At 40.9% G+C, this 14405-nt stretch overlaps 1 protein-coding gene across 6 annotated transcripts in view; it reads right to left on the minus strand.

Annotated features, from left to right (window-relative positions):
• The window catches only part of ANKHD1 (ankyrin repeat and KH domain containing 1), a 117586-nt gene that overhangs the window by 20622 nt on the left and 82559 nt on the right, over positions 1 to 14405 (minus strand). For all 6 annotated transcript variants that reach the window (XM_048515469.1, XM_048515471.1, XM_048515473.1 and 3 more), the window contains 7 exons: positions 6545 to 6684; positions 6296 to 6407; positions 5603 to 5748; positions 4178 to 4320; positions 3535 to 3748; positions 1505 to 1680; positions 1119 to 1281 (listed from right to left, as the gene is read on the minus strand). In XM_048515469.1, coding sequence (XP_048371426.1) covers positions 1119 to 1281; positions 1505 to 1680; positions 3535 to 3748; positions 4178 to 4320; positions 5603 to 5748; positions 6296 to 6407; positions 6545 to 6684 — 1094 coding nt within the window. The remainder of the gene's footprint in view (positions 1 to 1118; positions 1282 to 1504; positions 1681 to 3534; positions 3749 to 4177; positions 4321 to 5602; positions 5749 to 6295; positions 6408 to 6544; positions 6685 to 14405) is intronic.

Genomic DNA, 14405 nt, shown 5'->3' on the forward strand with positions numbered 1-14405 from the left:
GGCCTATTTAGACCTGCCAGATGCTAAACAAGATTTGAAAACAAGGTAGGATAAAAGAGTGGTCTTGCCCCTCTTTCTCCAGCACCTGGCAATATACATTCAGGGCTGCCTATCCACCGCACTCCAGCAGAATTGCATCAAAAGTACAGAACCTGAGCTTCTGTTTTCTTACTTTTTAATAGTTGCAAAGAAATACTGGAAAATGTGTGAGAAATGTCATGAGAAGCCTGAGCACAGCGCTAGTTAGAAGATTTCCAGTAACACTTTTTCTCTTTCACAATAAACAGATCCGAAATGATATAAAATAGCAGCTTGGCCCTACTGTCTGTTTTTGATAGCCGAAAGGGATGTCTGGCAGAGGCCACAGCATGTGATGTCCTATTAATCCCACAGGAATGGCTGTATTCCAGCCTGTGACCCCAGTCTCAAAACACAAGTCTTGTCTTTCCTGGATTCTCTTGATGGGACAAGGAAGAAATCTGAGTGTCCTTTCGTTTTATCTCCACTAGTGCAACATATTTCTTCATTGAATCTTTATGTGGTCTTGCAAGCTTCAAGCTTTCTTTGGCCCCCTGGTTGCTACTTCCTGGAAGGTTCCCTCCCTCAAGGAAATTTTCCTAGCTGCTTACTTCAGTACTCGGATTTCAGAGTACTGGGATTTAATTGCACCGAAGTGAAAAGAGAACTGAGGGGATTGCTCCCTCCCCCTTGGACCTCGGGACCGTTTTGGTGGGAAAACTTCCTGCCCACGGCTCCAAAGGGAAGGGAGCACTCGGTTGCTACAGGAAGTCCCATTTGGGACTGCACATAAGACCACAAAGATGAATTCTGTTTTTTGTTTGGGATGAAACACAGATCCTTAACAGGGTAAGAGCTTTTCCTAGTCATGGCATCACTGTGGGAAACTCCACATGAGTCTGTAAGGAAAATTACTCCCAGGCAACTTCTCCAAACATAAAGTATCAGGCTGGCCGTCTCAAACCTTTGCAGTTCGCCTCAACTGTCCAGCCTCAAGACAAACAGGGAACAGCTCCTTCCAAAGGATAAGCTAGCTGTGGAAAACTGCAGGGCTGACTTTTGCTGAACCTTCATTTTATGAAAACATTCTGCCCACTGACCTTACGAAATGCTGACATCAGGGGTGTGATTTTACGATTATCTGCAGCATCCACATCAGCTCCTGCTTGCACAAGCAGCTGCACTACATCAAGGTGACCACCGTTTGCTGCCAACCAGAGTGGTGTGTTTCCTTTCTTGTTCCGAACATCAATGTGTGCCCCCCTAAAAAGAGAGCGTGAAACTGCTAAGTAACTGGGGCAGAAACAGAAACTCAACCTATTTGCAGACCCCAGTTGAATGCAGAACATAAATAGCTGACTTCAAAACATCTCTCACCATCCAGAGTTACAACGGATTAGGGACCATCCTCTATTTTGCATATGTTATTCTTTAAAATAACACTGACGGCAAAACAACAACATCAAAAACAACAGGAAATTCGTACCGATTGATCAGAAGCTCACAGAACTTGTAGTGGCCTTTGTCTGCTGCAATTGTTAAAGCAGTATCTCTTGAGGAAGGCACAGGGGGAGCATTGACATCTGCTCCTTTATCAAGAAGAACTCTTCCAACTTCTGCATATCCTCCAGAAGCAGCTTCCATCAGAGGGGTGAGACCAGTCTGTTCAAGAGAATGTGTTTCAATCATGTCTAGAGAAAGCAATTCTGAACACGATCTCAACATTATTTTTCTTTTACTAGCTGAGGGACAACACTCATTGTCCAGCCCCTTTACTATTCCTCTGCCAGAGAAAATAAGTTTTGAGGCTTAAGACTGTCAAGGCAGCCCTTGCCAAAGGAACCAAACTTTATTAAAACCCAAAATATTATCTTGAAATCTTGAAATTTTGAACGTTGTGTTGTGAAGGGCTTTCACAGCCCTTCACAACCAACTGGCTGTTGTGGGTTTTCCAGGCTGTGTAGTTGTGGCTTGGAAGTTTTTACTCCTAACGTTTTGCTGCATCTTCAGAGACGTGTCACGGTAAGATTCTCAGTGCGATGTATTTGTGCCACTGAGAGAAACACAACTGACTAGACATACATCTGAAGATGTATGTCTACCCTGTTTCCCCGAATATAAGACATCCCCAGAAAATAAGACGTAGTAGAGGTTTTGCTGAAGTGCGAAATATAAGGCATCCCCCGAAAGTAAGACGTAGCAAAGTTTTTGTTTGGAAGCATGCCCGACCAACAGAACACAGAAAAATAAGACTTCCCCTGAAAATAAGACATAGCACATCTTTGGGAGCAAAAATTAATATAAGACACTGTCTTATTTTCGGGGAAACATGGTATCCGACCATGGCTACGCAGAGTGGAAAACCCACAACAGCCATTTTCAGAATTGTTTCAGTGCACACAATTAGAAAAAAGGGGGCTTCGCTCAACCAGTAGTAACCTTCTGGCCTCAAGAATGCCCAGGTGGCCTCAACCAGGGTCAGGTGGAACTCTCTATTTTCTGACACCAGGGCCCTACAGGATTTTATTCAGTTCCATAGGACTTCTGGGCGGAGATGTCCCACTGGCCTTTGGTTTAGGCAGCTATAGTTCCTTTTCCAACTTGCTGGCCTTCAGTTTCTATCTCCACTCCTTCTCCCCTCCCACTCCAGAAAATTAAATTATAATGGGGTGGGAGTGTTGATTTAGCTCCATTAGGGGCCTTCTGCCAGAGCCAGAGCCCTTCTGCCATCATTGGTAATGTTAACATCTAATATTTTAAGATTTCTTATTGACTATTGTTGTTGTTGAATTGTACAACGAATTGTTTTGTATGCTATTTTAATTATATATGTTAGCCACTATGAGCCCTGTCATTAGCTGGGAAAGGGAGGAGTAGTAAGTATAATAAAATAAAAAATATATAAAGTCAGCCTAAAAGGGAGAGCAGAATATCGAATCGAACAAATAAATAAAAATGAACAATACATATATCAAGCACCTTTGGATGCTGGCTATCAGCATAGAGTTTGGAATTTTACTATGCATGTCCGTTGGGTTGGGTCATCAGGAATTTAGGGTGTAGATACTTCCCTAATTTTGGTTGTTACATAGGACTGAATAGTCACAACTGGGAGGATTTCTGCTTCCACACAACTGTCCAAGATGCCCATGACCTCTCTTTACTTGCATCTAGTAGTGAACTCTACTATTGGTCTCTTTGTTTTTACAAAAAATCTTTAAAAAACAAACGAACGACGAAGTCTGGACCACAATCCATTGGTAGCTTCCAACCCATCAACGCTCTAGTCAAATGTGACCGAAATATCTCAGTATTGCATCTTGCAACACGACACATTATCTGAAGTACAGCAATAATGCTTTAAAACTACTGTCGATGCGCAGATGGGCTGATTTTGCTTTCAAATCAGTAAGGCAGGCTGAAGTTTCCAGATCTGCCTCACCAGTTCTTAAAACTTGAGACTTTTTATACCATCTCTTTGGAGGGAAGAACATAAACATCCCCCTGCTTGCTCACCTTTGCCCTATGTTCAACATTGGCTTTTCTGTCCAGAAGCAGACTGACCACCTCTGCTCGGCCCTGGAAACAGGCCAAAGTGAGAGCAGTGTTCCTATTGGTTTCAATCTGGGCATTGATGTCTGAGCCCATGTCAAGTAACAGCTTCACGGCAGGAACGTGGCCGTTCATAGCTGCCAACATCAGAGGAGAAATGCCCAGTTTACTCCCAGTCCTACAGAGAAGAAACAACACAATCATTAGACTAACCAAACAGGGATAAATGTCAAAACAAACTAGTCTTTTCTCAGGAAAGTTGCATATTTAAAACAAGGCACATAGAGGATAGATATGACATCCAAAAGCCATCCAAAATAAGCAAATGTTACAATTTACAAATTACCATGTACTATTATCAAATCATAACACTGAAAATGTAAAACTAAGACTTAGAACATGTCATATATTTGTCACCAACAGATGCTCCACTGAATGCAAGTTTCCTATCTCTCACAGTATCAGTTTGAACAACAGACCCCGCTATATGCCTTTAAAATTGGGGGGGCGGGGGGAGAGGGAGAGAGAGAGGGAAGAACATTAATGGATAATGAAGAAGACAGAATGCAAGGCCCCCATCTCAAACCAAACCAGAACAGCTTGTTACCTTGAATTAATTTCTGCTCCAGCATTAAGAAGGATCTTTATAATGTTCACATATCCCCCCGAAGCAGCAAGACTTAGAGGTGTATAATCGGACACATTCCTGTGCTCCTTGTTTGCTCCACGTGCTAGCAGCAAGTCAACCACCTGAAATGGACAACAGTATGAGCAGGATCGGGCAACTGCCTCCCGAGCTGGGCAGAATCAGCAAGAGTCCAAATTGTTACTTCCTTTCTTTCAACCCCCCTGCTCTTAGACTGAGGTCTGGAACAATAAAGCCAACAGCTCAAGCTGCAGTGCCCAAGTTCTCCTGGAATATCACACATTTTGCTTCAAATCTGTCCAAAAAACCTTCTGCTAATGTGTTTCCCCAAAAATAAGACAGTGTCTTATATTAATTTTTGCTCCCCAAGATGTGCTATGTCTTATTTTCAGGGGATGTCTTATTTTTCCGCTCCACAGCTGCATGCTCTGGTGTTCTGTTCAATGGGCATTCTTCCACAGAAAAACTTTGCTATGTCTTACTTTCGGGGGATGCTTTATATTTAGCACTTCAGCAAAACCTCTACTACGTCTTATTCTCATGGTATGTCTTATTTTCGGGGAAACAGGGTAGCAATCATCATCATCAACAAAGATGAAAGCAGCACCGCCTTTTGCACCAATCATTATTTACCTAGTCAACATACAAATCTTATTATCCAATAAATGAAAATTAAATTCTCTGCATGCCTCATTTTGGGAGCTTGAATCTTTTCTTGAGAGATTGGAAGAAACCAATTTTATACATTAAATAGACACAATAACAGCGGGCAGTTTAGAATCCCATTCACATACATCTGATATTTTTCAAAACCTACAAGGTTGGACACCTCCACCTATGCACTGGATGAAACCTTGGAAGAGGATCTACATGCACATCATCTACCATGCGTGGGTTTAACACGAAGAACTGTTATGAACTATTTTAAAAGACACAAAAAGTGAGATTCCACAATGCACAGACACTACATAATATCTGGCATGTCTGGATAGGGCAGGAGTGTTTTTATCATATTCAATTTTCAGTGTCTTTTCTCTCAACTGCCAATGATTTTCTGCAAACCTGACTGTAAAGACAGCATTTATATATATAAGAATTATCCTAGAAACTAGGCATCAAATCAACAGAGAATGAAGTTAAACACCTAGAGGACATGAAGAACAACCACAAAGAAAGCTGAAGAGACATGTGCACCATTAATAATCAACACTCATAAAAACTCATATTTCTAAAATATTGTATTCATAATGTAACAGCATACAGTGGAATGCTGAAAGGAACTGGGGAGACATGCAGGACTTGTAGAAGTTTGTGTTTCACTCAGCATAAGATCACAACACTTAACAGAACTTCATGCTAAGCCCACCGAAGATAAGAAACATTTACCTCTTGGCGTCCGCCAGAACATGCTAGTGAGAGCGGAGTGTCCTTAGTACGTTCAGACTGTGCTTCTATATCCCCACCTTTGTCTAGAAGGATTTCCACTACACCAACATGCCCAGCTGTTGCAGCTAAAATCAGCGGTGTAAAACCTAACAGAAATGACCACATTAGAAGCTATTTTAGGCAGCAAAAGTAAAAAAAAATAGAAACAGCTATGGAAAGGAGAGAGATGCTGTGAGATGTACAGAATAAAGAAGGGGGATGGCAGAGCACAGGTTAAATAAGGCAGAAGATTTATTTACATTCACGAGGCCATTGTCGTCGCATGAATTTAAACAATGCTGCTACTTTGTTATTGTTGAAATCGGGTTTCTACAGATTTTAAAACTGGTTTTACCATTTACTTGTCATAGGTCTTTATAACTGCTATTTACAGATCTTATTTTGTATTATTAACAGTTGCTAGATGCCGCTTTTTGTGTGTACTGGAGAGTCAGGGCTTACATACTCAGCTCCAAAGGGTGCAGCTCCAAGTATCCTCAATTACTGCTTCATGTCCAATATAGTAAGAAGAATCAAGTTCTCTTAAACTTGTCAACATAGTTGCAAAGCCAGGAAAACCAAAAGAGCTAAGAAGTTATAGGAAGTGTGACAGACAGTATCCATTGCACAAGTAGTACCACTTAGAAAGCTTACCCTTCTTGTCTCTGTGTTCTATGCTGGCACCTCGCGCTATCAACACTGAGACGAGCTCTTCGTGACCACCAGCACATGCAAGAGTCAGCGCGGTATCATGGTTACTCTCAGTCTTGATTGAAAAGACATATTTTTATTTCAGGACAGAACACTTAACACCTATCACAGAAATGCTTATTAAAGACCTATCATAGAAATACCTATCACAGAATTGCCTGTTAAAACTAAAACCAATGTATAACTACTCACATGGGCATCAATGTCAACAGAAGGGTATGTGGGGAGCACCGACTGAGAAGATACATTGAGCGCTTGTGAACAGGGCTCAGGTGTAGGTGATTCTGTAGTATTTGAGGAACTGGAGCCAGTGGGCACTCTGCTATTAACAGCTGGAAAAGAAAATAAATGTTATCTGCTGCAAGGAGAGTTCTTTTCCCAGAGAACAGATTATGTCCTATTAATTATTCAAATAATGAACTGCCAAGAAAACAGAAAATGGTGCCCTCATTCCAGAAAATCATTGGGCCAACTCTCACTCTACAATTTTGCATTTGGGTACCAACGCCCAAACATAAAATAATGCACACTTGAACAAATGTGAAGAGTGCACATGGAAAGTATGGAATATGTCCTCTGCAAAACATTCAGAAGCTGCAACTCCAGGATGGTAAAGGTATAGTAGCCAAACACAAAATCTAAAGTGATTCTCAAGACTCTGACTTCAGTGCATATCGCTTCAAAGAGTGAGCTTTCATTGGCTGCCCTAAAAATAGTTCTTAGATGCTTTCTTTAAGCTGAGAAATACGATATGTGTCCAGATTTAGGAAAAAATGCACTTGAGCAATTACAAATCAGCTTTCTAACAAAGCAGCAATTATTAGAAAATTTAAAGGGGCCATAGCTCAGTGGCAGAGCACATGGTTTGCACGCAAAAGGTCCCAGATTCAATTCCTGAAATCTCCGCTTAAAAGATCTGAGGTTAGAGGTGTTGGGAAGAGCCTTCTGTGCTTGAAATGTTGGAAAACGACCACCAGTCACAGCAGAAACTGCTGGCTTAGCCAGACTCAGTAGAAGCAGCTTTGTGTGTGAGTGCAGAAATAAGTCAGTGATTGGACAAAGTGACAACATGCATTGGACATGAAACCCAAATGCTGAACAAAACTCTTCTGTTCTACAACAACCGAGGAAGGATACGCAGAAGACGGGCAAGCTCTGATCAATGAAGGACAACTAAAAGATAGGTCACTTCACCTACTGATTTTTTAAAATTGAAATCTGCTACCTGGCATTTGTGCTGTATCCATGTTTTTATGAAACAATAACACTTCAATGTTAAGCATTTCCTTGACTTTAAACTTTTCATATAGGCAGCTTAGATCTCTAGGAGTTGAATCTAGTTTAGCCTCGATAATTTTGTTGCTTAAAGCAATAGCTAGCAATCAAATGATACCAAAATTATGTTGACTCTTCACCTGATCATTAATATTTTAAAGAAACACTTTTTTACATTCAAGATGAAAATACCCATTACTGGATAGTCATGACACACTACTCTGAATATGGTCCATATATGACAACCCGACCTAAAGGTTGAGGCAAACAGAACCAATATGCTTCCATTTAATTTCTGGATCAATTCAAGGGTTCACCATAAAAAACTGTACAGAGAATAGATCTTATTCAGATTGAATAAGCAGGGAGAGATATCAAAGGGTGAAGCGTAAACTTGGTTTCACACAAGAAAATGTAACAAAGACCATTTTTCTTTGTCCACTGAAAGCCCAGGATGGTTGTCCTGAGTTTCATATAAACTTGAAGCTAACTAATGGAAAGTTAGATGGGGCACCAAAAGGAGCAGCTTACATTGTTTAAATTTTTTATTCACACGAGTCTTTGCTGTTGTAGGTCAACCCAGGGGGAAAACACATGCAGAACCTGGAACGGTACTTCTGCAAGTTTTCCCTCTGTTCACTAGCATTTCTAAGTATCTGATCAGGGAGAAAAGCAGCCAGTATAGCTGTACAGATACTTGAAAACTTTTGAGGGCCATAACCTATCGCTAAGGCAGAAAGCCTCATTTCTGCTACCCAAACAGTCAAAATTCAGGAGATGCTCTCACAACTGATTACTAAGATTTATAAAACATCCCCTGAAAGCGCTGGTTTAACCTCCGAATGGCAAAATTCTTCACGCTGAGTGGTAAAGAGGAGTCCTATCACATGTATGGTGAGGAAGATGTAGTAAACCTTTTCCAAGCCACAAGCTCCCAAAGAAACTGAGCTTTGTCCAGCCCTTCCCCACCAGTGTATCAAGCTGGTCAGTACTCTTGACAAAATTACGGTAAGTAAACTTCTGCCCGTCCTTCAGATAAAGTGTTCTGGGTCTTGTTCACTGGTAGACCAAATGGAATGGGTGTTTCTCTTTTTTAAAAACAGAAACAAGGAAGACATCCATGACCAATATAGGCAGAAACACCGCCCAATCAAAGGATCACCTGAAACAACTCAATACTGATTTCTGTTTATGTTTCAGAGGAGAGCTGCAATAATATTTATATGCATACAGCTCCATCACAGTGTATAGCACTTCACAGAACAAGCACAACAAAACAAAACAAAACAAAACAAAACAGGAAAAAGGACTACAGCTTCTAACGCATCTACTATACAAAGTGACTAAAGGGAAAACAAAAATGAGCAACATGAGATTAAATATATGCACACTGTTTTGGTCTGGAAAAAGCAATATGTATGAGGGCTGGGTGTCCTGGAAAGCTCATTTTTTTGAGAAGGAATTTGCAAAAGAGGACAACTTCTGAGCTATTTAGGTTATATCACATTCCACAAGTCACTGGCGTAATAATTACCGACCTCAAAAAGATACTGTTTGGATATGAAATTCAACTGTTACATGCATTAAACAATGCAAAAGGAAAATCCATTTCCAAAGATAATTATTTCTGTGCATGTAAATTGCTAGTGCTGTCTCACCAGTAGTTCCTGGTGCTACAAAATAAGATGCTGCTACTGAATGTACTACAGTAGCTTCTGCAAAAAGGAACAGACACACCTCTTCATTGAGATTATGGACAAAAGTTACCGTATATACTTGAGTATAAGCCAACCTTTTCAGCACAGTTTTTATGCTGAAAAAGCCCCCCTCGGCTTATACGCGAGTATATTTGATAATTTCAAGATGGCGGCCAGAGCTGGGGCTGCTATGGGGATCCGGTAAGCATGTTGCTGCTTTTTTTCTAACTCACCAGAGAGCCGTAAAAACAAGCTGTAAGGACAGCCTGCATAGCATTACAACTAGGTTGTGTGTGTTAAAAGAAACCAAGGCATTTCTCTCCTAAGGGTTATTGGTGTGTTGCATTCTAGATGAATACAATACTTCATACAGTAGTTTACCGCCAAATACTGATGTTGCTGAGACAGAAACTTTCTTTGGAGCAAAATTTAAGCTGGAATGGCTATGAAACCCAGAATTATTCTACATTTGGAGGAAAGCAGTGGTTCATTTGTATTCCTAGAGAGCTGGAAAGCTGCTCATCCCTAATGCAAACTCTGTTAAGCAACTATATCTCATCTTGCTCCCAAATCTTCTATTTCTAGCTGCTACTGAGTCAAGTTCGAAGGCTTATACTCAAGTCAGAAAGTTTCCCAGTTTTTTGTGGTAAAATTAGGTGCCTCAGCTTATAGTCGGGTCAGTTTATACTCGAGTATATACAGTAAGTGCTATCTGACTCGAAGTGTTAGGAAAATAGGCATGCTTTACAGCCAGAATAAGGAGTAAGACAATTTCTTGTCACCTTAATCTATAGAAAGAACTAATGCTTGCAAGAAATAAAACTTTTTGAAGCATATGAAGTGTAGCAATACATATGACTATCAAGCTAGTCATTTATACAATAATAAAACTTGTGGTCCCCCCCACTTTTTAACTAGAAGAGTTGATTTTTATACCCCGCTTTTCTCTACTGCAAAGAGTCTCAAAGCGACTTACAATCGCCTTTCATTTCTACCCCACCTCTGGCACTTTGTGAGGCAGGTGGAGCTCAGAGTTCTGAGAACTGTGACAGGCCCAGCAGGATTCATATGGAGGATTCATGTGGAATCAAACCCAGTTCTCCAGATTAGAGTCCACTGCTCTTAACTACTACACCATGCTAACTCTACACTTACTGTTGACTTTTGATACAATTATTTGTATCTGTTAAGCATATAAACATGGCATGGTTGAGAAACAGGAAGCAAAGGGTGGGTGTAAATGGGAAGTTCTCCCACTGGAGAGATGTAAGGTGTCCCCCAAGGATCCGTTTTGGGACCAGTGCTCTTTAACCCATTCATAAATTACCCGGAAGTAGGGGTGGGCCAAGTTTGCGGACGATATCAAATTATGTGGTCAAGTTTGCGGATGATACCAAATTATGTAGGGTGGTGAGAACCGCAAAGGATTGCAAAGAGCTCCAAGCAGACGTTTATAAATTAGGTGAGTGGGCTAAGAAATGGCAAATGCAGTTCAATGTAGCAAAATGAAAATTGATGCACATGGGGCAAAACATCCAAACTTCACATACACACTACAGGGGCCAGTGCTATCAGTTCCATGCATGGCAGCTGTGAAAAAGGCAAACTCTATGCTGGGGATAATTAGGAAAGGAATTGATAATACAACTGCAAAGATTGTCATGCCCTTATATAAAGCAGTGGTGCGACCACACTTGGAGTACTCTGTCCAGTTCTGGTCACCACATCTCAAAAAGGATATCGAAGAGATAGAAAAGACGCAGAGAAGGGCAACGAGTATGATTGAGGGAATGGAGCACCTTCCTTATGAGGAGAGGCTGCAGCATTTGGTACTCTTTAGTTTGGAGAGGAGACGTCTGAAGGGGGATATGATTGAAGTCTATAGAATGGGGTAGAAAATGGGGTAGAAAATGTTGACAGAGAGAAATTTTTCTCTCTTTCTCACAATACTAAAACCAGGGGGCATACATTGAAAATGCTGGGGGGAAGAATTAGGACTAATAAAAGGAAACATTTTTTCACGCAACGTGTGATTGGTGTTTGGAATATGCTGCCACAGGAGGTGGTGATGATCACTAACCTGGATAGCTTTAAAAAGGGCTTGGACAGATTTATGGAGGAGAAGTCGATCTATGGCTACCAATCTTGATCCTCCTTGATTTGAGATTGCAAATGCCTTAGCAGACCAGGTGCTCAGGAGCAGCAGCAGCAGCAGGAGGCCATTGCTTTCACCTCCTGCATGTGAACCCAAAGGCACCTGGTGGGCCACTGCGAGTAGCAGAGTGCTGGACTAGATGGACTCTGGTCTGATCCAGCAGGCTTGTTCTTATGTCATCCACACTCCTGGGATTGCATACATCATAGGATTTTGCTATTTTTAAAGCATCATAGTTTTGGGGTGTTCATGAAAACAGGATGGAGGATCATGATTTGCCACAAAAATAAGTGGGGGAGCAGCAAACCTATTCTCTTGGAACAACAGATTGGCAATAAGAGGTTGTTGCTACAAGGAGGTCTAAGCATACTGAGAGAAGAAATGACTAAGTGGTCATCTCCCACTGGGTGTGCAGAATTATGATCAGTGTTTTTGGAGTGGGCAGAAAGTAACAGTCTAAAAGTGGTCATAGCCTAACACGATTCAGTTAACTACAACGCTAAGCTGATTCACTTCAAGACTGTTATTCAGAGTATGACTGATGGGTTCGGCTGAAACCCAGTTGTGCATTTTATTACAAAGAAACCACCCTTCCCTTTTATGTTTTAAAGAAGAATCAATGAAGTTCTCTCCATTTTTGAAAAGATATACTAATAACACTGCTCAGTATGCAGATTTCACAAAAAAATCTGAGGTAAGGGCCATACCATTTATTGTTGAGAAACCCAGAATCTTCTTCCACAATATTAACAAAGATTGAAAAAAAAATCTGATGTGAAGTCTAGTAAAAAATCCACTGAACCAACGTTCTGCAAAATGGATGCTTCACTTAAAATTCTAATGTATGAGACTTGGAATTCACTGCCTGTAGCTGAACTGTATCTATAGCAAGCTGCGTCCTATTGTGCCTGGAACATAATCACAATCCAGATATATGCCCCTTCTGGCCTGCTCGAATTAAAATGCATATGTATGACAAACAGGAACCTGCAAACCTCTGCACACAAGAGTTTCACAATCTCCCTCTACCCAACACCAGGTAAGACTTCACATTTCCCTTTCCCCAGCCAACACTATCCCCCAAACATTTCCACTTTATATTACCTTTGTCCCACCCCTGATCTGCCAAATTCTCACATGGTGCTGAGGGCATCCTAATCTCCTCTTTCTTTCACTCTGTACTTTCAATAAATATGGAGAAACCCCTCAGACCCTCCTTGTTCAAGCTGCTGGCCTGTCTACTTCTTGCACCAGCTATTTTCTATTGATGAGAACATCTCTCTAACATCTTAATAACCACATGCAGTATCAGAGTTTTGGCAAGCGTGGGATATTTTTTTGTTTTGGTAAAAGCAGTTCATCAAAATGTTCTACCATCATGAAATGTGATTTTTCACATCACTTTGAACAATATACCTTTTCCTACCTGGCCATGTGAACATCAGGCTGCAGATTTCTCATGAACACAAACAAATCTTAAAAGTGCAGAAGTTAGGCCTATACTAATAGTTCTTGGAAGTGTGAATTTGTGCAATGGCCCAAAATGCAGCAGACTGTGGAATATTTATTATTAAAATGGGGGGGGGGAGAGGGGGGCCTACCAGTAAACTCTGTCCTTCCTTCCATGCCAATTACAAGTTTCCCATCTCACTTTCTCAACTGCAACTGAGAAGTAGAGATATGCAAAATGTGCTGCAAGTATTAGAAAGCTACATGTGCAAATCCCACAAAGAACAACTTATCTCTGAGCACTATACAACTTTGGTAGGAGTTTTAAATGATACTTCTTATGTTGAAACGATCCCACCAATTTCTAAATTCCCCAATACTAATGTAGTTTGCTGCTTCTTTTCCATCTATGCCCACTTCCTATGATTTTGTCATAAAACTAAAGTCCAAGTATTTCTTTAGCAGCTGCTTCTATACTTAATTTTAGAAGAACTGAAGGTAAGCACGTAAGAGTCCAGAAAGTAACCACAGGGCAATAATGCAAATTCCTCCTGATAGCAAGGGCTCTGTGCACTAAGCCAATGTCCTAAACAACCAGGTCAGGACTGCTAGTGTTAAAGCAGTCATAGAATTTCTTAAGCTTACTATGGAACATGTTCCTTTGAGGCTTTATGCACATACTGAGGAAGGAGAACTGCAAATTCAAGCCTTTCCTAGACTACCAGGAAATCCAAGACCTAAACCTAAAGGAGTGGAAACACTACTCTAGCTATTGATCAGGCCACTGACTGGAGCTACTATTCATTCATGCCCACAGCACCATCAAGTTCAGAAGGGTTATTTCTTCCAAAGTAAGCACATCTAGGGCTGAAGTAACACAAGCGCCAGTATCAAAAAATTACAGCTGTATCTTCAGAAGGTACCCACTGGCTTAGTTTTACTACCCTCAGAAATCTCTCTCCTGCATTTGTAAACAAAAAATCCATAAACCTGATTTCAAAATAATACATGTACTCACAACAATAGTTTACTATTTAATAAAGCACCAGCTACTACTATGTTTTGCACTTCCCCATCAAAATTGGTGATACAGAATACTTCTTGTGCCTAGCACAAAGCCAGGAATTAGGCTCAATAACTGAAAAAACGACCTTTTCCAGACCTGAATTGTATTGATACGAATTTCGGTATAACCTCTTCAGTTACCTGGGGTTCTTACTGTAGGAAGGAATGCCATAACAGTACGTGTCACCCTCAATGGCAAAACCATCTGGGGAAGTAACACTGATGCTCTGCCAAATATGGCCAAGGAAAAAAAAGAGAGAAGCCAGACCAGCTGTGTAGTAGACACAGCAGAAGGCTCTTCAGAAGCACCTCTCAGACCCTCCCTGGTTTATCTTGTTTCCAACTGCACCAATTCTTTTGCAATGAAAATACGGCTGATAAGTCAAAGCTTTCCATTTGTTTATGGCGGTAT

This window comes from Sphaerodactylus townsendi, linkage group LG14, assembly GCF_021028975.2.
Source record: "Sphaerodactylus townsendi isolate TG3544 linkage group LG14, MPM_Stown_v2.3, whole genome shotgun sequence".
Taxonomy (NCBI): domain Eukaryota; kingdom Metazoa; phylum Chordata; class Lepidosauria; order Squamata; family Sphaerodactylidae; genus Sphaerodactylus; species Sphaerodactylus townsendi.